Here is a 23956-nt window from a genome sequence, read left to right on the forward strand (position 1 = left end):
GGGTTGCCATTTCCTTCTCCAGGGCATCTTCCCGACCCAGGGATCGAACCCGGGTCTCTTGCATTGCAGGCAGATTCTTTACAGACTGAGATGTGAGGGAATCCTCTTAAGGGCCCAGGAAACTTCTAACATGATCCCTCTGATAGGACTATTATGGACTGTGTTATAGCTTCTTTGAAATTCCTATGCTGAAGCCCCAAACCCCAAGATCTCAGAATGTGACTCCATTTGGAGATAAGGTCTTTAAAGAGGTGGTTAAGCTAAAATGACATCACCAGGGTGGACCCTACACCATTACAACTGATGTCCTTACAATAAGAGGAAATTAGGACGTGGGTACAGAGGGAAGACCCTGCAAGAGAGAGAAGATGGCCACGTATCAGCCAAGGAGAGAGGCCTCAGGAGAAACTAATCTGCCGGCACCTTGATCTCAGACCTTCAGCCTCCAGAGCCACGAGGAAGCAAAGTTCTGTGGTCTAAGTCCCCTGGTCGGGGGTACTGTGTGGTGGCAGCCTCAGCAAACCAATACAAGGACTCACGCAAATACACAGGAAATATGTGGGGTAGAGGTGTGGGCTGTAACAGAAGGATGGCCCATTCACAGGGTCTCTCAGGCTTCCTGTCTGGATGCTGAGGCAGCCATGAAGAAACTGTCTGCATCTTATAATTTTAAGAATTAATTATTCGCCCTTTGTGAACTCTTGGTTATGCTCTCAGTGTCCCGGCTTTCCAGGCTGAGACATTTAAGGGCCTAAGATCTTGGAGTTCTGAGAAAAGATCCGGCTCTCTGCTTACACCTCTGGCTCCCGAGAGGGGGCCAGGCAGCCACCTTGGTCACCAAGTCACAGCTCCTCGGCAGAGCATATCCAACGCCAACCGCAGCCTACTCCTCCCACCCTCCCAAGGGCCCCATGGCCCTCAGACAGAGATAAAATCTAGATCCTGGCCGGCACTGCAGGACTCACAAGCTCCAGCCCTGCCTGCCCTCCAGCAACCCAGTTCTGGTATCCCCTCAGGCCGGTCTCAGAGCCTGGGACACAGCGGACCCTTCCTGGCCCAGGCCTCTGCACGCACCGTCCCCCTCATCTGGAATTCTCTTGGCCCAGTTAACTCCTTGCCCCCTCCACGGTGTGGTCCGCTCAGGGCTGGGTGGGATGGATAGAGAGGGAGCACCTCCTCGGCTTCCTCTGGAAGCTTCAGACCCTTGATCAGAACAGGGATCGTGAACAATGCTGCTGATCCCAGCTGGATACCTGGCCTTAACCCCAGACCCTCAGTCAGAACAGGGACCATGAACAATATCACTGATCCCAGGTGGATACCTGGCCTTAACCCCAGACCCTCAGTCAGAACAGGGACCATGAACAATATCACTGATCCCAGCTGGATACCTGGCCTTAACCCCAGACCCTCGGTCAGAACAGGGGCCATGAACAATGAAGCTGATCCCAGGTGACACCTGGCCTTAACCCCAGACCCTCAGTCAGAACAGGGACTATGAACAACGCTGCTGATCCCAGCTGGATACCTGGCCTTAACCCCAACCCCTGGTCAGAACAGGGACCGTGAACAATACCGCTGATCCCAGCTGGACACCTGCCCTTATCCCCAGAACTTCCCTGTACAACTAAGCTGATGGGGTCTGTAAATGTCAGCAAAGCTGCTGCTGCTGCTGATTCCAGGAAGGAAAGGGGTTGGGGGTGGGGGAACATTCACATTTATTGAGCACCTATTGTGTGTGCTGCTGTGACATGCACTCCTGGGCTATGTATCTGTGACATCATATGGAAAAACCTGAATGAACTCTTGGCCAACACAATACTTTCACATATGTTATTTCAGCTAGTCTTTACTGCAACCTAAAAGTAGGTTAATAGTGGCTCCATTTTTATAGGAAAGGAAAGACTCAGAGAGGTTGAGTGATTTGTATAAACATGCAGAGCTGCTAAGGTCCAAGTTGGCTTTAGACCCCAAGTCTGCCTGACCCCAAGGCCCATGCTCTTTCAATGACCCACATGATCATGTGATCATGTCAAATGGCTAAAGGAGCAGCGGCTCCTGCCTGTGGGCCTGATAGTGGTGCCAGGATCCTGTCAGGGTTCCTTGAGTCCACATTAGCGCCCAGCACTGCCTGGCTCCGATTTCTTCCACATCTGAGTGTACAGTTGCCCCTTGAACAGCACAGGGCTTGTGGGCAGCCCTCTAGATCCATAGTTCCTCTGCATCCACAGATTCAACCAACCTCGAGTAGCACTGCCGAACTCTCGCCAAACATCTGCATATAAGTGAATCCGTGCTGTTCAAACCCACTTTGTTCAAGGGTCAACAGTAATGGTTTTCAAGTCAACATGCATCCTGTCATGATTAGCAGGGCGCAGACTCTTCTCAACTCCTGGCAGTCCTGTGAGTGAGTGTCCAGCATGTTATGTGTCTTCCCTCGCAAAGGTTGTAAAAGAGCGATGCACTGGGGTGGGGAGGGGCGGGCACGGTTCTCTTGCTATCTGGGTGCTGGTTTATGCGGACTTTCTGGAAGGATGCATGAAGATACACGGGTGGCCTCTGAGGAGGAGACTGAGGGAGGGGAGGTCTGTGGAAAGGGGGCTTCTCACTTTATGCCCTTTTGTACCCTTATGGCAGAAAGTGAAGAAGAACTAAAGAGCCTTTTGATGAAAGTGAAAGAAGAGAGTGAAAAAGTTGGCTTAAAGCTCAACAATCAGAAAACGAAGATCATGGCAACTGGTCCCATCACTTCATGGGAAATAGATGGGGAAACAGTGGAAACAGTGTCAGACTTTATTTTTCTGGGCTCCAAAATCACTGCAGATGGTGATTGCAGCCATGAAATTAAAAGATGCTTACTCCTTGGAAGGAAAGTTATGACCAACCTAGACAGCATATTAAAAAGCAGAGACATTACTTTGCCAACAAAGGTCCATCTAGTCAAGGCTATGGTTTTTCCAGTAGTTGTGTATGGATGTGAGAGTTGGACTATAAAGAAAGCTAAGTGCCGAAGAATTGATGCTTTTGAACTGTGATGTTGGAGAAGACTCTTGAGAGTCCCTTGGACTGCAAGGAGATCCACCCAGTCCACCCTAAAGGAGATCAGTCCTGGGTGTTCATTGGAAGGACTGATGTTGAAGCTGAAACTCCAATACTTTGGCCACCTGATGCAAAGAGCTGACTCATTGGAAAAGACCCTGATGCTGGGAAAGATTGAGGGCAGGAGGAGAAGGGGATGACAGAGGATGAGATGGTTGGATGGCATCATCCACTCGATGGACATGGGTTTGGGTGGACTCCAGGAGTTGGTGATGGACAGGGAGGCCTGGCATGCTGTGGTTCATGGGGTTGCAAAGAGTCAGACACGACTGAGTGAGTGAATTGAACTGTACCACTTGAAAGCTGTATGCTTTAAATAATAATTATAAAAATGAATAAATATAAAATTTTTTAAAGACAATAGTAAGAGGTCAATGCTTAAGCCACAAAGTACTGAATTTCAGGACAGACATTCCTGTGTCCTCTTCAATCTCTATACAAGAGAGCTCCGTGATGATAACTGTGGAGGCTGGTAATTGAGCCGGGGACTGGAACACAGTCACCAGAGGTGACCTTGCGAACTTGACATTTTTCATAAAACACAGTCATCCCTACATCCAGCCCTCCGGGGCTCTCCAAATGCCAGAGCCCCTGGGGAAGCAGACCTAATTCTTGCTCTGTCATGAGCCACCAAATGTCCTATTTCCTTGGGCCATGCCCCCACCCAAGCCCCTGCCCTGCCCGCCCCCCATGCACCGGCCAGCACCCACCACCCACCCAGCCACACTCACATGGAGAGCACCTTCACTTCCAAGATCTCGTGCCTCAGCTCCAGGCATCTTGTGGAGTTATACTCAAAAGGGCCCTCGTAAAATTCAAAGTACCTGGGAACCAACAGGGACAGAGGTTACTACACAGAGAAGTGGGCAGACTCCCGGGAACCTGTTGGGGCTCTCAAGCAGGAATAGGGGGCAGAGGGGTGGTGTCCCATCAAAGTAATAGCATAGAGCAAACCAGCCCTCCCCAGCAAATGACCTGATGGGGGTCTGCCTCCAGGCCCGCTGGTTTAATCACTGGTTGGCTGATTACTCTTAGCACCCCTACTACCCTGGGAGTATAAGCATTTAGGCCATGAACCCATTTCAGTACATCACGACATTTTGAAGCGGGCTTGGTTCCACATGGTGACTTTGAAGGAGAAAGAGGATGCTCTGGATACATCCTCATTCGCACTCCTCCTAGGACCAGTCATCGACAGAGGCAGCCCTGGAGTCAGTCAGTGAGGCTACAGGCCTTCAGCTGGGCCTTTCCTCTCCTGCCCCTTTCTCCTCCTCCTGGGCAAGTGTCCAGCAATGACAGCCACAGCATAGCCAAGAAAGCACAAGCTGCTTTCCCACTGTGAAAAGAATTTCCGTTTCCATCAGCTCATTGACGTTCATGCTCGCGTTGTGACTAGGTGAGATCCTTTCTCCCCATTTGGCAGCTGAGAAAACTGAGGCTGACAAGATGGTGCTCCAGGCCATGCTGTCAGTGTAGAGAAGCCTGAGCCAACACAGTCCCTTCTGCAGCTTCATGCAGAATAACAATACCAACTTCAACCAGCACCACTGAGCCCTTGTCACAGGCCAAGGCCCTGTACTCTACATGGAGGTATTCACTTTTTTTCCTTTTTAATTGAAGTAGAGTTGACTTACAGTATTGTGTTAGTTTCAAGTATACAGCATGGCGACTACAAGATAATGGGTGCAATTCCCTGTGTTATACAGTATCTCCTTCTTTCTTATCCATTTTGTATCTAGTAATTTCTATCTGCTAATCCCATATTCCTAATTTATCTCTGCCACCTCCCCTCTCCCCTCTGATAACCCGAAGTTGGTGTGGTATGTCTGTGATTCTATTTCTATTTTGAATGCACAACCACTTGTATTACTTTTTGTCATTGTTTAGTCACTAAGTCATGTCCAGTTCTTGGTGACCCCATGAACTGTAGCCTGCCAGGCTCCTCTGTCCATGGGATTTTCCAGGCAAAAATACTGGAATGGGTTGCCATCTCCTCTTCCAGGGGATCTTCCCGATCCAGGGATCCAACCCATGTCTCTTGGGTCTCCTGCATTGGTGGGCAGATTCTTTACCACTGAGCCACCTAGGAAGCCCTGTATTACTTTTTAGATTCTACATGTAAGTGACACCAAATAGTATTAGTCTTTACCTGACGTAATTCATTAAACATAATATCCTCTTCTAATCTGTATCACTAGCCCACCAGATAAGTGGTCATCACAAGCATCCACAGCAGGCTCTGGGGGTTTATGCACTTGCCCAGAGCCATGTGGGTGGCAGGTGGCAAAGCTGGGTCACGAAGCAGTGCATTCAGTCAAGATGCTCTTGTCTGCCCACTTTATAAGGACAGTTGGTGACCCCTGGAAAGGGCCCTCTGACCTCCTACAGCCATACCTGCTAGTTCACACCAGCCCAGGGAACATCCGCTGACTGGGTGGGGCAGAGAGGGGCAGGGGAGGGTGACCACCAAGATAAAACACGGTAGTTCCCTGCCAGACTCGGCCACGAAGGCAGAGGGGCCTCCAGGGCAGAGGCCAGGTGTACCCTCTCCTCGCGGCCTCTCTTTCTGGAGGTCGTCGGAAGACACCGGGGCTGATGAAGCTGGGAGGGTGGGATCCCAGGACAGCCCCGAGTCAAGAAGCCTGCAGGCTTAGCCTCTAAACTTGGGGCAGAGGCCTCTCTACAGCTAGCCCTGGAGAGCCAGAGGTCGGGGTGGAGCCCCAGGACAGTATCTGGGCTCTGCAGGCCACAGCCAAGGATTTAAAATAAAGTCAGTCCTTGCGCATTTCCCACAAACCTTCCCAAAACATGGCAGCAGCTGTTTCACAAATATTCTCACTAACTTACATAGACAAACTTATGTCTGTGGTGCTTTAGAAATACGGAGACATTTATCCAATTAACTGGCTTCTTTTTAAATAACTTTAACATATATTCATAAATATTTGTTATTATTTTACTATAATTTAATTTTAAATATTATAATCATACATTTAAGACATTTTAAATATATTTAGAATATTAAAAAATATTTTACACAACAAATTGACTCCTATCGATACAAAATAAATCATCTCCTACTTTTCATGTTATAAAAGAATTTAAGCAGATTTCGTAAAGTAATGCTCAAAATTCTCCAAGCCAGGCTTCAACAGTACGTGAACCATGAACTTCCAAATGTTCAAGCTGGATTTAGAAAAGGCAGAGGAGCCAGAGATCAAATTGCCAGCATCCATTGGATCATCAAAAAAGCAAGAGAGTTCCAGAAAAACAGCTGCTGCTTCTTTATTGACTATGCCAAAGCCTTTGACTGTGTGGATCACAATAAACTGGAAAATTCTGAAAGAGATGGGAATACCTGACCACCTGACCTGCCTCTTAAGAAATCTGTATGCAGGTCAGGAAGCAACAGTTAGAACTGGACATGGAACAACAGACTGGTTCCAAATAGGAAAAGGAGTACATCAAGGCTGTGTACTGTCACCCTGCTTATTTAACTTCTATGCAGAGTACATCATGAGAAACACTGGGCTGGAAGAAGCACAAGCTGGAATCAAGATTGCCGGGAGAAATATCAATAACCTCAGAAACACAGATGACACCACCCTTATGGCAGAAAGCAAAGAAGAACTAAAGAGCCTCCTGATGAAAGTGAAAGAGGAGAGTAAAAAAGTTGGCTTAAAACTCAACATTCAGAAAACAAAGATCATGGCATCTGGTTCCATCACTTCATGGCAAATAGATGGGGAAACAGTGGAAACAGTAACAGACTTTATTTCGGGGGGCTCCAAAATCACTGCAGATGGTGATTGCAGCCATGAAATTAAAAGATGCTTACTCCTTGGAAGGAAAGTTATGACCAACCAGACAGCATATTAAAAAGCAGAGACATTACCTTGCCAACAAAGGTCCGTCTAGTCAAAGTTATGGTTTTTCCAGTAGTCATGTATGGGTGTGAGAGTTGGACTATAAAGAAAGCTGAGCGCTGAAGAATTGATGCTTTTGAACTGTGATGTTGGAGAAAACTCTTGAGAGTCCCTTGGACTGCAAGGAGACCCAAACAGTCCATCCTAAAGGAAATCAGTCCTGAATATTCATTGGAAGGATTGATGTTGAAGTTGAAACTCCAATACTTTGGCCACCTGATGCAAAGAGCTGACTCATGTGAAAAGACCCTGATGCTGGGAAAGATTGAAGGCAGGAGGAGAAGGAGATGATAGAGGATGAGATGGTTGGATGGCATCACCGACTCAATGAACATGAGTTTGAGTAAACTCTGGGAGTTGGTGATGGACAGGGAGGCCTGGCATGCTGCAGTCCATGGGGTTGCAGAGTCGAACACAACTGAGCAACTGAACTGAACTGAGGCACTGAAGATCCTAAAATATCACTCTCCTTTTTCTGTTTCCTTTATGTTTTACAGCTCTTTTCATTGTCTTTCTCACTTGGCAAACTCACATTGATCCTTCAGTACCTACCTCAAATGCCCCTCTTCTGGGAAGACTTTTCTAATGCTCACTCTCAGGCTATTCTATACATTTTCTCTTAATTAGAGCAGATAACATTGTATTATAATTGTCAGTTTATATATCTATTTCCCTTTCCAAATGAGGAATATCTGAAACATGTGGAATCTGTCTTTGTTATCTCTGCATATTTGCACTACAGAGACAAGAAAGCTAAAAACTACATTTCCCAGACTCCTTTGTAGCTAGGGTCCTCTCGGCAATTTAGGTTCAACCAGTCAGTAGCTTCCCTGGAGGCTCAGAAGGTACAGAATCAGCCTGCAAAGCTGATTCAGGGATTCAATCCCTGGGCCAGGAAGATGCCTGGAGAAGGGAATGGCAACTCATTCCAGTATTCTTGCCTGTGAAAATTCTTCCCATGGACATAGGAGCCCGGAGGTCTATAGTCCATGGGGTTGCAAAGAGTCCGACACACCTAAGCAACTAACACTTTCACAATCAGTAGCATGAGACTGATTCAGAGCCATGGTCTAGAAGAATGTCAAGGCTCAAGGCATTGTTTCCCTGGCAGAATATGGCAGAGGTGGCATGGCTCTTGGAAATTGCAGTGGTGGCGGCACCTTCACGATTTTATCAGAGGCTTCCACAGTGGCCCAGTTTTATAATGCAGTTTGCAGAGACATTCTTGGAAGCTGGCCTAGAGTTTTTCTTCAGCTTTCCCAGTGATTCTGTGCTACCCTTACCCTTAGTCAGTCCCTTTCTGCTTTAACTAAAATGGTTTCTGTTATCTGCAACCAAGAACAAGGAGTCAGCCTGGGGCTAAAAAAAAGTCCATGAGCTTGTCTCTAACTTTGGTCATTTTTCCATCACACAACAGTAAGTGAGGTCTGGTGTCTTATCACAAAGATCATCATTTGCAACCACAGCCAGTGACACTGAGCTCTTGGGAATCCACTGGGTCTTCTGAAGCCGTGATCTCAGGCAACTACTAAGAAACATTCCAGATTCTAATGACATAGAAGATAATTAAGAGGAAACTTATACTAGTGTTCTCAGGAGTTGGGACACTTACAGACACACCCAGGATATGCCTCTAAACCAGCCGTGTGGCTTTGGGTAAACCGCTTCACCTCTCTGAGCCTCTTTTTTATCCTCCTAAATAATTTGAATGAGGTGGTATCTGAAGTCCCATCCAGCACTAAGATACAACCCCAAAGTTTCTTCAGTGTTTCCCACTTCACTAACCAAGCCAGAACAAGTCTATGAATTAATGATCCATAAACAAGGGAATGTTTACCGGCTTCCCTGGTGGCTCAAAGAGTAAAGAATCTGCCTGCAATGCGGGAGACCTGTGTTTGATCCCCAGGTAGGGAAGATCCCCTGGAGGAAGGCATGGCACCTACGCCAGTATTCTGCCTGGAGACTCCCCATGGACAGACGACCCTGGCGGGCTGTAGTCCGTGGGGTCACAAAGAGTCGGACACGACTGAGGGACTAAGCACAGCAAACAAGAGAAACTCTCAAAGGAAGTTAAAACCAATCAGCACCTCCCTCTGATCAGCCAGCCCCTTCGTCACCTTCACAAGCCATCCTCATTTTCCCTCTGCCAGCCTCCACTCCGTCTCCCTTTCTCTTGCATCCCCAATATCATCACTTGGCGGTTCAGCGATTCCAAATGGTCTCATGTGGTGTGTTTAGTGGCTATTAGATGGCAAGGGTTTCAGAATAGGGTTCACATCCTTCTTTGCCCATCCCTAGTCAAGGGCCCTTTGTTTCCGTGAGCCTTAGTTTTCTCATTTGCAAAATCAGCAAAAAAACGAAGTACACCTGTGACAAGATAAGATAATTGGCTGAGATAAGATAATGATGAGAATCTCAAAGAAAGCATTAGTATAGTGTCTGGCACACAGGAAGTGCCCAGAAAATGTCTATTCCCCTTCTTCCCCTTTCTCCTGCCATGAAAGGACGAGATCTGCCAATGGAGGCCCAGTGAGTCAGAGACGTGCTTACAGTCCCTCAGCTGGCTGATGACAGAGCTGAGAAAGAAATGCATAGCTCAGACGTTCTCCACCATCTGGACTGGTTGCCATTCTCCTTCTGCTGCTATTGGGAAACCTCTCCCCCATCACCCTGGGGGTAAAGCCCACGCTGAGTTCTTCTTTGACGTAGGGATGTCCCTGATCACTGCATCTCTGTTGCAGACTCCATGGATTAACTGTGTTTCTGATGCTTTGACATCTGGGGCTATCCTGGCCCCAGAGAGACTGTCTCTCCTGCTGCTACTGCTAAGTCACTTCAGTCGTGTCCGACTCTATGTGACCCCATAGACAGCAGCACACCAGGCTCCCCTGTCCCTGGGATTCTCCAGGCAAGAACACTGGAGTGGATTGCCATTTCCTTCTCCAATGCATGAAAGTGAAAAGTGAAAGTGAAGTCGCTCAGTCGTGTCCGACCCTCAGCGACCCTATGGACTGCAGCCTTCCAGGTTCCTCCGCCCATGGGATTTTCCAGGCAAGAGTACTGGAGTGGGGTGCCATTGCCTTCTCCTAGAGCTAATCAATTCCTAGATATGGTAAAAAACAAACAAACAAACAAACAAAACCTGTGAGCACACCTTTCATGTGCAAACCAAGCAATCCAGAGCTCACACTCGCCACCACCTCCTCCTCCTCCTCTTTCTCCTCCTCTCACACTTAGGGCCACCTATTCCTCTGCCCTAACCACCCACAGGCCAGCTACCAGACAACTTGGGGCAGCTCTCTGCCCCAGAGCCCTCTGAAATTATTTAAACAAGCCAATCTTAACCCCGTGTGCCTGCTCATCCGTTCTTTACATAGAAACCACAAGAAAGGCTTTTGCCCGCTTTTCCCCTTTGCTCCTTCTGCTTCTTGACTGACGCTGGTGCCTTCCCGTGTGGCCCTACATGGTATGGTATGCTTCCCGTTTTTTAGGATCTGAAAGTATAAACACCTCTTCCTTCCTGACCGTCATTTCCACATCTGTGTGTCTAACCACACCTGATGATTTAAAAAAATCCCAGGCACCCTGAAAACATTGCATGTGGTACCTCAGCCAGGTAATCACAATCACTCCAGGCCTAGGTCTAAAGCCTCATTTTTCCATCTGAAAAAAATGGAGCTAATATAGCCCTTGTTTCTTTCCCCAGCCTATCTGGGCTTTGCTTTTAGAAGGCTGTGCTGTTCCATCTCAGCCTCTAAAGATAAACGACTTGAGGAAATAAGACTGTAAGAAGCACACTGGGTCACTCCTCGATTCTGCTTCTGAGAGGAGGCCTGAGGATGGCATTCTGGAGGAAGCCATAGAAATCCCTGCTTGCTCTGGATACTGGTCATCACGCAGACATCAAAATGATGCTGAAATGTTTGTGTATAATGACACGAGAAAATGATATACACGACAATACTGAGTGAAAAAAGCAAGCTACAAAACTATGATCTCCAAAAACAATTATATATACATATGTGAGCCCATGGGAAAGGGTGATAACAAGATATTAATAGTAGGTTGCTCTAGGTACAGAATTATGATTAAAAAAAAAAAACTCTTTTCTACATTTTTATACACTTTCTGTAATGGAGTTATGACTCTTATTATCGGAAATCACTAACAAATGCCCTTTTAAGCCACAGCTCTTTCTCTAAATATCTCAAGCACTGCCATGAGCTGCTAGAAGACTGAGGGCCGCAGTTTCTCCGACCTCCCTAACTCCACGAGCCTCTCAAGGTGAGCTAGTCACTATCTCTTCTTTGAATTCTGGAAAGACGATCTCTACCCAGTTCAAAGGGGAGGAGATGCTGGCAGGACACCTCACAGGTATAAATAGTCACCGCCGGTCACATCAGGAGCCCAGCTCAGCTCAGATGCCACTTGGCTTCCGGCAGCCAAAGCCGACGCTGGCCTGGCTGCATTCACCCTGCCCCATCTCTGTGCCCTGGGGGAGGTGGGGGCAGGGCTGGGCAGCGCTGGCTGCCTGATCAGCAATGGACGGCCTCCTTTAAGTGAGAAGACAAACGCAAATGTGGCTGCAGCTGCTGAATACTGGGTCCTGTCCTCCCACACGGGCCTGGGCTCCAGCTCTGCAGGCTGAGGGGGCCTCGTTTCAGCATGCCCTGGCTCTAGGGTGCAGAGTCTGTCTCTGTCATTCCTCCTAGCCCTTCCCCATAAGCCTGCCCCAGAGAGGGCTCCTCTGTCCAGCCTGAAGCCCCCTCCAGAGCTCCATCTGGACCATGGAGTTCACTGGGGCTACAATACTTTGAGCCCCAGCAGTCACTGGCTGGGAGAAGGTGAAGTCCATCCAGCAGTGTGTGTCTCTTGCATACACCACTTCGTTCCCAGACACTGATGGTGTTCCAGACAACAGGAGCCCAGGGAGGTCCCTGTGTCACTCAAGAGCCCCACTTGTATGGGTTGAGGCAAGACTGGAAGTAGGGGGTGCTGGAGGCAGAGACTGTGGAGGCTCAAAGTGAAGGAGCGGGTGCATTCACTGAGCTGAATGCATGTCCCCCCAAAAGGCATATGCTGGAACCCTAACCCCCAAGGTGATGATATCAGGAGATGGGGCCTTCGGGGGTAATGAGGTCATGAGGCTGGTGCCCCCTGAATGGGATTTGTGCCTTTATAAAAGAGGCCCCAGAGAGTTCTTTAGCTCCTTCCACCATGTGAAGACAGCGTCTGCCACCTGGAACAGGGTCCTTGCCTGACCGTGCTGGCGACCACACAGGCTCAGACGCCCAGCCTCCAGAGCTGTGGAAAGCAAATCCCTGTTGTTGATGAGCCTCCTGGTGTGTGGTATTTCATCAGAGCAGCCCACACAGACTAAGACAGTGAGCGTGTGAGGAGTGGGTCTCAGGTGAGAGAATGGGCTTCCCTGACGTGTGAAGGAGCTGCTGGACAAAGAGCAGACGGAAGTGTCTAGGAGGTTCCGGAAGGTAAATCAAGGAGCCCCAGCTGAGCGTGAGGTAGGGAAGGTTTGCAGGCCCAGAGGGGAGGCCTGCAGTGAAGGACCGGCCTGTCTTCCAGGCTCCAGGAGCCCCACTGCCCACGGTCCCAGCACAGCCTCCACCAACATCGAAGAAGGGGTTGCGGGCTATGCATGGCTACATGGAGTGGGCACCTGGAGAGCCTAGCTGTCTTCCCTTCTAAGCATCCCCTAAACTGATTCCCAGATGGATGCTCATCCTCTTAACCAGACCCCAGAGCCCCTGTCCTTTCCATTCTCCATTTCCTTCCATTCTCACTCCTTTCTCTGGCCTCCTGTCTTTGCTAAGGAACTAGTATGAAATTCCTGACGATGGTCCAGAAGGCAGGAAGCGTGGGAGCCGTGAAGGAGAGGAGGAAGAACGGACCGCTGGAGGGAGGGACAGAGGGTCTGGGGAGCTGACTGGGGGGTGAGGAAGAGGTAGGGCCAGGGTCATCTGATGTGAAAAGCCGGCCCCAAGGGGAACCTCCTGCCTACCTGTGGGCCACCCAGGGGACCCCGCCGGTGATGGAGCAAAGTGGGAATTTCACAGAGGAGGAGGCAACTGAGGCACAGAAAGGCTCATGTCGGTGGTTATTTGACCAGGAGACTCAATTCAGACACAGCCAAGGTCCGCAAAGCTTGCTGGCCAGGAGAGCTCACAGAACGACCCCATCTGAGGCCTCTCGGAGCCCCAACAGCCCTGCTTTCACAGTCGGCCTCCTCTGCCTGCCGCCAGAAGCCCACACTGGGTGCGTGGGAGGAAACGGAGAAGCAGTGCCATCTTACTTAGATGGAGCCCAAGAGTTCTGGTTATTTATTTTTCACCCATTATTTAAAATAAATTAATAGAATGAGGAATCTTTAAAAAAAAAAAAAAAAGTAGTTTCATTCCAAATAATCTGCTAAACTTAAGGGATATTCATAGAAAAATCTGGCAGTCAAAAAGCAAAGAAGAACATCCAGATAGCATATCAGAACCACAGGCGGAATTTTTCCATTTTAAACTGAACCAAATAAGGAGGCAATTCCATCCAAAGACTGCTGATCACTCTTCATCCTCTCTCTTGATAATTTGATTCTCTCACAATACTCGTGTTGATGCAGGTGACCCCCAAATTCAGACTACTCTCCTAATCTCTTATTTATTTATGTATGTCCTTTTCCCCAGAAGCAAAAATTGACCCAAAAGGCTTATGCTAAGCCAGCCTGCACTCAAATGCAGACGTGCAGACCCCACCCCTCAAAGTTGTCACCACACCTCCTCTGTAAGTCCTCCGTGGAAAAGTCTTTCCCTTGGGCTAACCTTGCCACCCAGGGTTCCTCTTGGAAATCCAGGACCTGCAGGAGGAGACGGAAGGAACACAAAGCATAGAGGCTGGGGGTGAAGGAGAGCGCAGAAGGTCAAAAAGTGGGAAAGAGATAGGAGAGGAGGGGATAAGACACCCTAAAGATTGTCTTTTCTTGCCTATAGTGTTCATGGCAGCACTGGGAGAAAACGTGCATGTCAGTTACCTACTTAGATCAATACGGTCATTTCAGTCCAGTCTAACAGCCAGGAGCTGAGATGCCTTGGCAAGGACAGCCAAGGAGACCCAACCTGACCCAACTTCGGGTGTCTATCCACAGCCCAGAAAGTAGAATCCCTCTGCATGGCCCACAGGTGCCAGGACTCAGAGTTACAGAGCAAGGGGTGTGTTCCAGCTCCACCACCCACCGCCACCTGGAAGTGGGGTCTCAGTTCCTCATCTGTAAAATGGGGGCAATGACAGCACCCCACCCCAAAGGTCTGAGGGTAACGCATCAGGCGCCCAGCACCATGCCTGGCACACAGCCAGCCCCTAGTAGCACTCAGCCATGGCATCATCGCCTGTCCACGTCCAATCCAAGTCCCTCCCCTCCACAGAAGCACCTCCAACTTGTACCCTAGGCTCCTGGAGCCCTCGCCAGCTGCATCACACAATTTATTCCCTAATTATACACTGTCATGAAACAATTAGGGAACAATTCAAGACAGCATAATAAAATGCTAAATTCAATTCAGTCAAGTTCCTTCCAGCCCTGAAATATGATGATTCCACACCCCAGGCATACACGCTCGCCTGGAACGCAGACCTTGACCCAGAAAGAAAGGCTCTTTCTTTCAGAAAGAAACACACATTCACTGGGCCTGCTGTTCTGCGGAGCAAAGAGGCGACTGTGTCACCAGTCTGGGGCCTGCCTGCTACTCCTGTGCTGGTGCTTCTTTCCCCATGGGAAGTCCCCGGCACCCCAGGTGGAAGCCCAGCAGCGCAGGGAAACTCTGTCCTCAGCTCTGCTCTAGAAGTGGCCCTTCCCTGTCTTTGCAAACCATCTCCTGCCATGCGGTTCCGGATCAGGGGGCCAAGGTTGTATGCACCCTGGGAGGAGGGGCTGCCTGTGGGCTGGGTCTGAAGTAAGAAGGTTCGGAGGGCCCTGATACTGCACGCACAGGTGGTCCAGCCCCGCTCTCTGGCACAGGAGCGTCCTTGGGATTTGGGGAAGGCCTGAGCAAGCATAGAGGGGCTCATGTGCACTGGCTGGGGAGTTCTCTGTGTGTGATGATAGAAATTGTTTCTTTCCCTGATACTCAGTTGGTAAAGAAGCCACCTGCAAATGCAGGAGATCCTGGTTTGATTCCTGGGTTGGGAAGATCCCCTGGGAAAGGGAAAGGATAGACCCACTCCAGTATTCTAGCCTAGAGAATTCCATGGACTATTGGGATCACAAAGAGCCAGGCACAACTGAGCGACTTTCACTTTCAGTCACCCCCCACCCCCAACCCCGATGCAGACACATCTTACAGAACGTGGAGTAAAAGTGGCTATCAGGGAAAGCTTCCAGGAGGCACTGGAGTTGGAGGTGGATCCTGGAGGAGGACAAGGGCTGGGGCATGGATCAGGAACCGTCTGACGGAAGCTGAGTGAAGTCTTTTGAGTGGTGACTACAGACCAGGCTGAGAGTTAGCACCTGGGGGACTTCTGCCTCAGCTGCCTTCAGCCCCTAAGATTGGGTGACCTTTCCCTGTGGTGTCCCGAGGCAGTGGGCGCTGCCTGCCCACTTTGGCAGGTGGGCACTATGCCTCCCCTGCCCTCCAGATGGTCACTGGGTTTGCAAGAAGCTGGCCAGGCTGGAGAGGTGAAAGCAGTGAGCTGAGAGGATAAGAGCCCTTCACCCCCCTTCCCCTCCCCCATCTTCCCCTTGTCAGAATTGCCATACTCCGTAGTGGGGGTGGTGGTATGGGGTGGGGGGGCGGGGCTGAGGGGCAGCTCTCAGTTAGTTATTGCAAAAGTATATCATCTGCCTTCACTGCCTTCTGTTTTTATCCACATACACACCCCCACCTTCAGACTCCTGACCACCTACCCAAGAGAAAAAATCCTCTGGTCGTTCTAAACTGTGAATGAGTTTATGATTCCAAAATGTTTCCCCTCCCCAGGGATTAATTTTCAAGGATACTGCCAGGAGAAGACGAGGTTTAATCCAAAGGAATAAATCTCTAAGGGAGAATTCAGGGACACTAACGTTGAAGTCTGCATTCTTACCAACAGTCTTTACTTTGTCCTTGCTTAATTCATCCTTTATTCGATTAACATTTATTGAGCTGGTGCCATACTGGGTGCTGAAAATTCAAAGAGGGAGAAGCACAATCACTGCCTAGGTGGGGAGATAGAAACACAAACACCCAATCCGAAGATGATGAGAACTCTCTTCAAAGCCCTTCCTGCTCCATCAAGGCAGCCACTGAAATAGAAGCACTTGCTGATTACCAATTCTTCCTATCTGCTCTCTACAGCAGTTCTCCTTAGACGCTTATTGGACACTTTTAGATCTAGACCTGAAATTAACAAAGCTATATGTCAATGTATATTTTGTAACTCACACACTTGCCAGCTGGACTTCACCAGCTCGTGTCCAAAGTGAAGACCTGGCCACAGCCTTTATGAGCATCATCTGACCTGGATTTTCTTTGTGGTCCTGTTTGGAGTGTTCCAGACCGATCATTTGGACCTGCTCCTTCTCCTTGTGGCTCCTGGTTGAGTACATAACTTATGAGTCATTGCTCTTTTTTTGCCCATCTTTATCCTCTGTTATAAATGGTACGTACCTCCTGACCTCCCTTCCAACGGGTGTTAATAATAAATGACTTCCGGTGTACCACACTTCAACCCTCCACACAGCTACAGATAGCAAAATACGGCATGCGCTGAATTATTCAGTAGGCAAAATACCACGAAGCTCATCCCGCATTTCAGGCACGGACAGTTGTCTGCTGGGATGATGCACTTTCACTCAGCAGAGTCCTTTCCCAGTGGCATCAGGTCCTCCCCCAAGTCCGCATCTGCTGCGAGGAGCTGTCCTGTCCGTTTTAAAGAAGGCAGAAGCTGCTCCCACACCGAGGAAAAGAATCTCCAACACACAGGTCAGGTCTAATTACATGAACCATTATTTTCTGCACGTAGGAAAGACGTACTGTGTTTTCTCACCTATGTGGGGAGTTTAGAGGTCAATCAGAAATTGGGATCTGAGTTGGCAGTGCCCAAGAAGAACTTGGAATGTGTGGTCATCACATTTATTAAGGAGTTCAGGGGGCTCTTGGTCAAATGGCTCTCCGGAAGGAAACCAGCTCAGCTGGTGATGATGTTGAATGAAGGGCACCTGATGGAGGCGGTGGTGTGTCTGAACCCGAGGGGCCCGGAGAGACAGGGAAGGGAGGCCGACCTTTGCTGCTGAGAGAGGGAGAGAGGATGAAGGGCAAAGGAGATGAGAGGGAGGAGGAGAGAGGCCGGACACAGGGACTGAGAAAGAAAAGTGAACCCAGAGAGGGTGGCAGGAGGAAAGGAAGAGCGGAGACTAGGTAGGGTGAGAAAGGCAGAGAAATTAGAGGCGAAATTGCAGGGAAAGAACAAAGAGACAAAAGCTGCTGGCAGTAGGAAAAGTCAGAAACAGAATCTGTGCAGTGGTCTCAGCCCCAGCCCAGGACATCTGCCCAGAACAGCCTCCCAAGGGCCTGTCCCATCTTAGTAGTTGTAGTAGTAGCTTGTCGCTCAGTCGTGTCCGACTCTTTGCAACCCCATAGACTGTAGCCTACCAGGCTCCTCCATGCATGGGATTCTCCAGGCAAGAGTACTGGAGTGGGTTGCCATTTCCTTCTTTTCTAGCCAAACCCGCTCTGTGAACCCTTCAGGGAGTCCTTCCCAGGGAGACAGACACCTGCAGACTTACCCAGACACCCCGCGGCATCTGGGCGGGTGGGTCACACAGCAGAAGCCAATGCTGGAAGCTCAACGTATGAAACAGACAAGTCGGGACTTGTCCTCTCACTGGGTGACAATCCCAGGCGCCAAGTGGCAGGCCAGGGCTCCCACCACAGATATATGGAGAGAACTAGGCTCCTAAAGAGTCCGAATAAGACCCAGATTCTAGGCCATGGCCCATGGCTGCCCCACACCCCAAGGCCTGTCTGTTCACCTCCCCCATCGGCGTCTGACACTGGGGCCACATCTTCTCTTTTTCAAAGCATTGGATAAAATCACGCATATTGAAGCCCCTGAAAAACGTGCTACTTCTCTTCTGCAGGGACAATTTGATGTTTTAGTGTCAAAATTGACAGCAACAAAAACCCAGGCCTCTCCCAGGGAAATTAATCTAATAGTTAGCCTGCACTTGGAAATGCAAAAATTAAGAAACCAAAGAACTTAGCCCGGAGAAAACCTTAGTAGGCAGGTTGCAGCCACACCCTCCTTCAAGCAGAAAGAGCATCCCACCTTGTCTGAAAAAATTCCCCGAAATGACCACGCCCGCCGCACCCCACCCCCACCCTACCCACAATGAGCATGCTCCACCTGAGAATACTCCATTCTCATTTGTTCTACAAATAGTTCCTTCTCCTGGATATACAGAATGCCCCTCATTACCGATTTTAGCTCCAAACACTACAGCAGATCGAGAAGAAATAACCATGTGATGGTATAAATGTCAGTTCTCAGGATCATATCTTGATGAAAATGGTTCTTCCCCAACCAAGGTCAAGGGCTTCCCAGGTGGCACCAGGGGTAAAGAGACCGTCTGCCACCGCAGGAGACATAAGAGATGTGGGTTCAATCCCTGGTTTGAGAAGATCCTTTGGAGGAGGAAAAGGCAACCCACTCCAGTATTCTTGCCTGGAGAATCCCATGGACAGAGGAGCCTGGTGAGCTACAGTCCATAGGGTTGGACATGTCTAAGCAACTTAGTACAGCCAAGATCAGCCCAGCCAAGGCTGGGCAGAGTAGGGACAGCCTGCTCAGTGGATTTCAGAGGAGCAGGAAACCAATGGTCTTTGCCCACCCTGATGTCACCCTGACACAACCCCAAAATCCTTCCAGGAGGGCTGGAATATTGCCCCCACCTCAAAGGGAGGCTGGAGACCCAGACTCCCACTCCATCGCCCCCCACCCTCATTCCAAGAGACGGGGCGGTAAGTCCCTGCTTTGCTCTGGCTGGGTCCTGGCCCTCACCCTCCTATCTAAGCAGCCCAGGTCAGATGCCAGGGTGAGCTCTGGGCCATTGCACTGAGACTTCCTCTTCTCTGAGAGCAGCCCAGAGGGGCAGAGGCTGCAAGGTTGCCCCGAGAAGAGCTTCCCCCCGCCCTGGTTGTTCACCGGGGGTCTGTACCTGGAACTGGAGTCACTGCCGCTCTGCACTGCCGGGTTGTCCGTGACATTAAAGAGCCCCGTCCAATTGGCCAGCTGGTCGCCACTCTGCCAACCAAACTGGAGGCCTCTGGCAAGAGAACGAGGCAGTCGGTACTGATGCTCATGTGCTGGGTAAGCCCGTCACCGGGGAGCCGCGGTCCAGTGTGTGCCATGTGACACATTGCCTTGACCACGCCTAATGGAGATGAGAGTGCTGTCCATCCAGAAGGATGACCGTAATAAACCAGAGTCCTTTACAGGGTTCTCTGCTGGTCCACATCCGTGCCCTCAGTTCACCTGGATGGGCAGGCCAGGGTTACGCGTCATCATACATGCAGAGACACTGAGGCTTAGTGAGATCAAGGTCACTGAGCTCCTCTATGCCCTGTCTGGTGCACCCTTCAATTCTACCTCTAGCAACTCGCTCCAGCTCCTCAGCTCTCTGCCTTCCTCAGAGGCCAGACACACAGCAAAGCTTTTAATGAAATCTAGTTTTCCAACACATAAGGACAGGCCTCCTGTTTAAGAGATGAACTCAACTCACCTGGTTCTCTTCGCTCCCTCCCCCAGCCTGACTGAAATGCAGCAAAGGCATGATAAGGGCCTGAGTACAGATGGAGGGGAGGCACAGAAGGGGGTCAGCGACAACATTCTGGAAGAGCAAAAGCAGATGGGCCACTTGCCTTAGGCCAGAGAGAGGAGCCCTGACTGCTTGTAAGAAGCAAATCTATTCTCTGGACACAGATCTAGAAAGCTTTGGAAGGTGCGGTGCTGGGGCCGCAGAAGGTAAGGGTGCAAAATGGAGTGGCGGGCAGGAAAATTGCTTTAGGTTCATAAGGAACATCAGCTACTACCCACCTCCACGCCCCCAGGGCCCCTGCCTTAAGCCCAAGCAGGCTGGGCCCTCTACCTGCCCCAAAGACAGACAGATGGCAGGAGGCTTGACCCAGAGGAGCTCTGCGCTGCTGGCCTCATGCAGGGAGATACTAGGCTGAAAACAGCTGCACAGACCTGAAAAGAGGCTTACTGTGCACGCCTGGTCCCAGCCACGCTGCCCCAAATCTTTGGCCATGGCTGGGTTTTATGGAGGGAACCTGCCCAGGGCCAAAGAGAAGGCTACAGACCAAAGGGGTGCTGCTGCCCCATCACTAGGGCAGCTCGGTCTGGCGCTGCTGCCATTTGGAGCTGCACAATGCTTATTGGGGGGTGTCCTGTGCACCTCTAGTGAGCAGCATCCCTGATTTCTACCCTCTGAGGCCCGCAGCACCTCCTGACCCACCCTCCTGCTGTGATGACCAAAACTGTCTCCAGACATTGCCAAACGTCCCCTGTAGGGAACCCCTGCCCACCACACCGAGCTCCAGTGCACCTCCTAGAGGCTGGCTTTGCCCTCAAATGTGAATATTCAAGTCCCATCAAAGACTCTGGCACGTGGGATAAACTTCACCATGAAAGCGGAGAATAAAACAAACAAAAATAAAACTCTTAACCCCCTAAAAATAAAGCCCTTTAATAAACAGCCTCTATGCTAAGGGGAACGGGGCAGGGACGGTGGTCAGAGCTGGGCTCTGGTCCACCCGGACCAGCCGCTAATGAGCCAAGTGACCCCAGTGAAGTCTCCACGTTTCTCTCGGCCTCTGTTGCTATCTTTCGAGTCAGGAGAGCTGTCTCGATGTCTCCAAAGTGCTTGACCAGAAGTGTCACCAGGCTGAGCTGTGTCCTTGATGGCAAGACAGGTCACCTCCTGCCTGTGAGTCAGCCTGGTTTCCAGCCACACGCTGGGCGGAAGAGGCCCTTGGGGCCCTGTGAGCAGAAGGGCCACACACGTGAGGTGCTCAGTGGATGTTTTGCCGAGTGACTCGGATTCTCTGTCCACGCTCTCCACCTCCAGAGCAGACCGGAACTGGGGGCAGAACAGGCACAACTCGCAGGTCAGAGCCTGAAGCTGCAGCAAAGTGCCCTTCAGTTCCCAGCGTGTTCAGGGAACAGCAGCAGCATTGCACTTGTTCTGGCTCAAGATCTTTATATTCTTGAACCAGTGAAGTTGCTCAGTCATGGCCAACTCTTTGCCACCCCGTGGACAGTAGCCTAACCAGGCTCCTCCATCCATGGAATTTTCCAGGCAACAGTACTGGACTGGGTTGCCATTTCCTTCTCCAGGGGATCGTCCCGACCCAAGGATCAAACCCAGGTCTCCCACATTGCAGGCAGATGCTTTACCGTCTGAGCCACCAAGGAAGCCCAAATATTTATTTATTTATTTGGCTATATCAGGTCTTAGATGCAACATGTGGGATCTAGTTCCCTGATCAGGGATTGAACCCAGGCCCCCTGCCTTGGGAGTTCAGAGTCTTAGCCACTGGACCATCAGACAAGTCCCTTTATATACTTGTCTATCCACAATACAAATATTGCATACTTCTATAAACCCATCACATATTTGGGCTTCCATGTTGGCTCAGTGGTAAAGAATCTACCTGCCAAGCAGGGGACCCAGGTTCGATCCCTGGGTCGGGAAAATCCTCTGAAGAGGGGAATGGCAACTCACTCTAGTATTCTTGCCTGGGAAATCCCATGGACAGAGGAGCCTGGTGGGCTACAGTCCATGCAGTCACAAAGAGTTGGATATGACTTAATGACTAAACAACATCATATATACATTTATAAATATACTGTGAGCATCTATAAAATAAACTATTCATTAATTTGTTTATTGATTTGAAGCGGTTACATTTCCTTTCAAAGAGATATTTTGAGGAAATATTATTAGCTATTTCTTAGAATTTGGATTTGATTTATTAGGAGGGGAAACATTTTGTGAGCCCTTCACATATATGCTCTCCATTCCTACAACAGCTTCATGTGGCAAGTCCCATTCTCTGCACTTATAGTTGATGAAATGTGTAACTCAGAGAGGTTTGGTAACTTGCCCAAGGTCACAAGGCTATCAAGTGGCCATCCTAAATACAGTACCTTCTGACTCTAAAAACCAACCTGAAATCCGTACCAGAATACCTATTGGCCAAGAACACAGTAGTATTTCCACCCGAAATTTTGCAAATTAACCGATTCACAAGCACATTCAAGCAATTCCCAGCACAGCAGCCAGCTAGAAAACTCACAGGCTCCTTAGAAAGAGTCCAGCCAGCAAGACTCATGTCCTCCACCAAGTGGGTCAGCCAGTAACACCGCCACTCTCTTGCCCAGACTGGCTGCTGAGACGGGGTGTCCCTTCACAAGACAGTCCCTCCCAGGGTTGCAGAAGTGACAAACTACTAAGAAAACATCAATTGCTATATTTCACCAGGAACTGTGACACAGAAGGGCCATTCGCTGATAGCTCAGTTAGGAAAGAATCTGCCTGCAATGCAGGTAGACCCCAGTTTGACTCCTGGGTCAGGAAGATTTCTACAGTTTGCTGTGATCTGCACAGTCAAAAGCTTTAGTGTAGTCAATGAAGCAGACATAGATGTTTTTCTGGAAATCCCTTGCTTTTCCTATGATTCAGCAGATGTTGCCAATTTGATCTCTGGTTCCTCTGCCTTTTTTAAATCCAGTTTGTACATCTGGAAGTTCTCAATTCATGTACTTCTGAAGCCTAGCTTGAGCATTAATAATATCCCCCCAATATTATGAAGGGTTATTAAAATATATGGATTGGATTAAAAATATATATGCTTCCAGCCATGGCCTCCTTGGGCTCTGCAGGCGGAGACTGGAGTCACTGTCTTTTCTACGTTCCTCAGGTCAGTAGAGCATGGAAGCCAGCTACCTCCAAGTTCATCTCCGGTCTCCGTGTACCCCCACATTCTCTCAGAGCTGCTTCCTAATGACCATGCCAGCAGCCACCTCCTCTGTTCCAGAACCTTCCAAGAATCCCCACTGCCAAAGGACAAGTTCCAAACCCTCAACTCAGGGGCCCTTCCAGCAGCTGCCCTGCAGCTTGACCTGGAGCCCAGGGAAACCTCAGCCTCATGACCCACCAGGGCATTTCGACCCTCAAGCCTTTGCCCTGGATTCCCACTCAACCTCATCCCATCCCCCATTTACCTGACTCCCACCCCAAGTTCAAAGTCCAGCTGAAGAGCCTTCTTCTTCTTGAGCCCCCAGCTCTGTCAGCTGAACTCTCCTCTCTCTCACAACCCCTTCGGCACCACACATTCTGCCCTGAGTCACTGCTCTGTGCCTGCTCTTTGTGTATCATCCCTACATGCGGATAGTCCTTTATAGCCCTGAGTGTTCATTGGAAGGACTGATGCTGAAGCTGAAACTCCAATACTTTGGCCACCTGATGCAAAGAACTGACTCATTTGAAAAGACCCTGATGCTGGAAAAGATTGAAGGCCGGGGGTGAAGGGGATGACAGAGGGTGAGATGGCTGGATGGCATCTTGACTCAATGGGCATTAGTTTGGGTAAACTCTGGGAGTTGGTGATGGACAGGGAGGCCTGGCGTGCTGCTGTCCATGGGGTCACAAAGAGTCAGACACAACTGAGCAACTGAACTGAACTGAACCGCACAGCCATTTATAGAGTTGCCTGTAAACCAGGTGTAAAGTAGTCTTCCCCAAGAGCCCTGAAGCAAGTGGAGTGGGGAAAAGGGGGCTGACTCAGGCAGCTTTAGGTTCTAAAATTCCAGGATCCTTGACGAAAATCAGAGCAGGAGGTTTTCACATCCCAGGAAAGAGGAAGAAGCAAGGTGTTTGGGGAATGGGGGTG

General features: G+C 49.7%; 1 protein-coding gene across 4 annotated transcripts in view; it reads right to left on the bottom strand.

Annotated features, from left to right (window-relative positions):
- The window catches only part of ST8SIA5 (ST8 alpha-N-acetyl-neuraminide alpha-2,8-sialyltransferase 5), a 77967-nt gene that overhangs the window by 29808 nt on the left and 24203 nt on the right, over positions 1–23956 (bottom strand). For 2 of the 4 annotated variants that reach the window (XM_042239682.1, XM_027960733.2), the window contains exons 2-3: positions 19219–19326; positions 3831–3923 (exon numbers count right to left, since the gene is read on the bottom strand). In XM_042239682.1, the coding sequence (XP_042095616.1) occupies positions 3831–3923; positions 19219–19326 (201 nt within the window). The remainder of the gene's footprint in view (positions 1–3830; positions 3924–19218; positions 19327–23956) is intronic. The other 2 variants (XM_042239683.1, XM_027960734.2) reach the window with 1 other exon arrangement.

Source organism: Ovis aries, chromosome 23 (genome assembly GCF_016772045.2).
Source record: "Ovis aries strain OAR_USU_Benz2616 breed Rambouillet chromosome 23, ARS-UI_Ramb_v3.0, whole genome shotgun sequence".
NCBI classification, from domain to species: domain Eukaryota; kingdom Metazoa; phylum Chordata; class Mammalia; order Artiodactyla; family Bovidae; genus Ovis; species Ovis aries.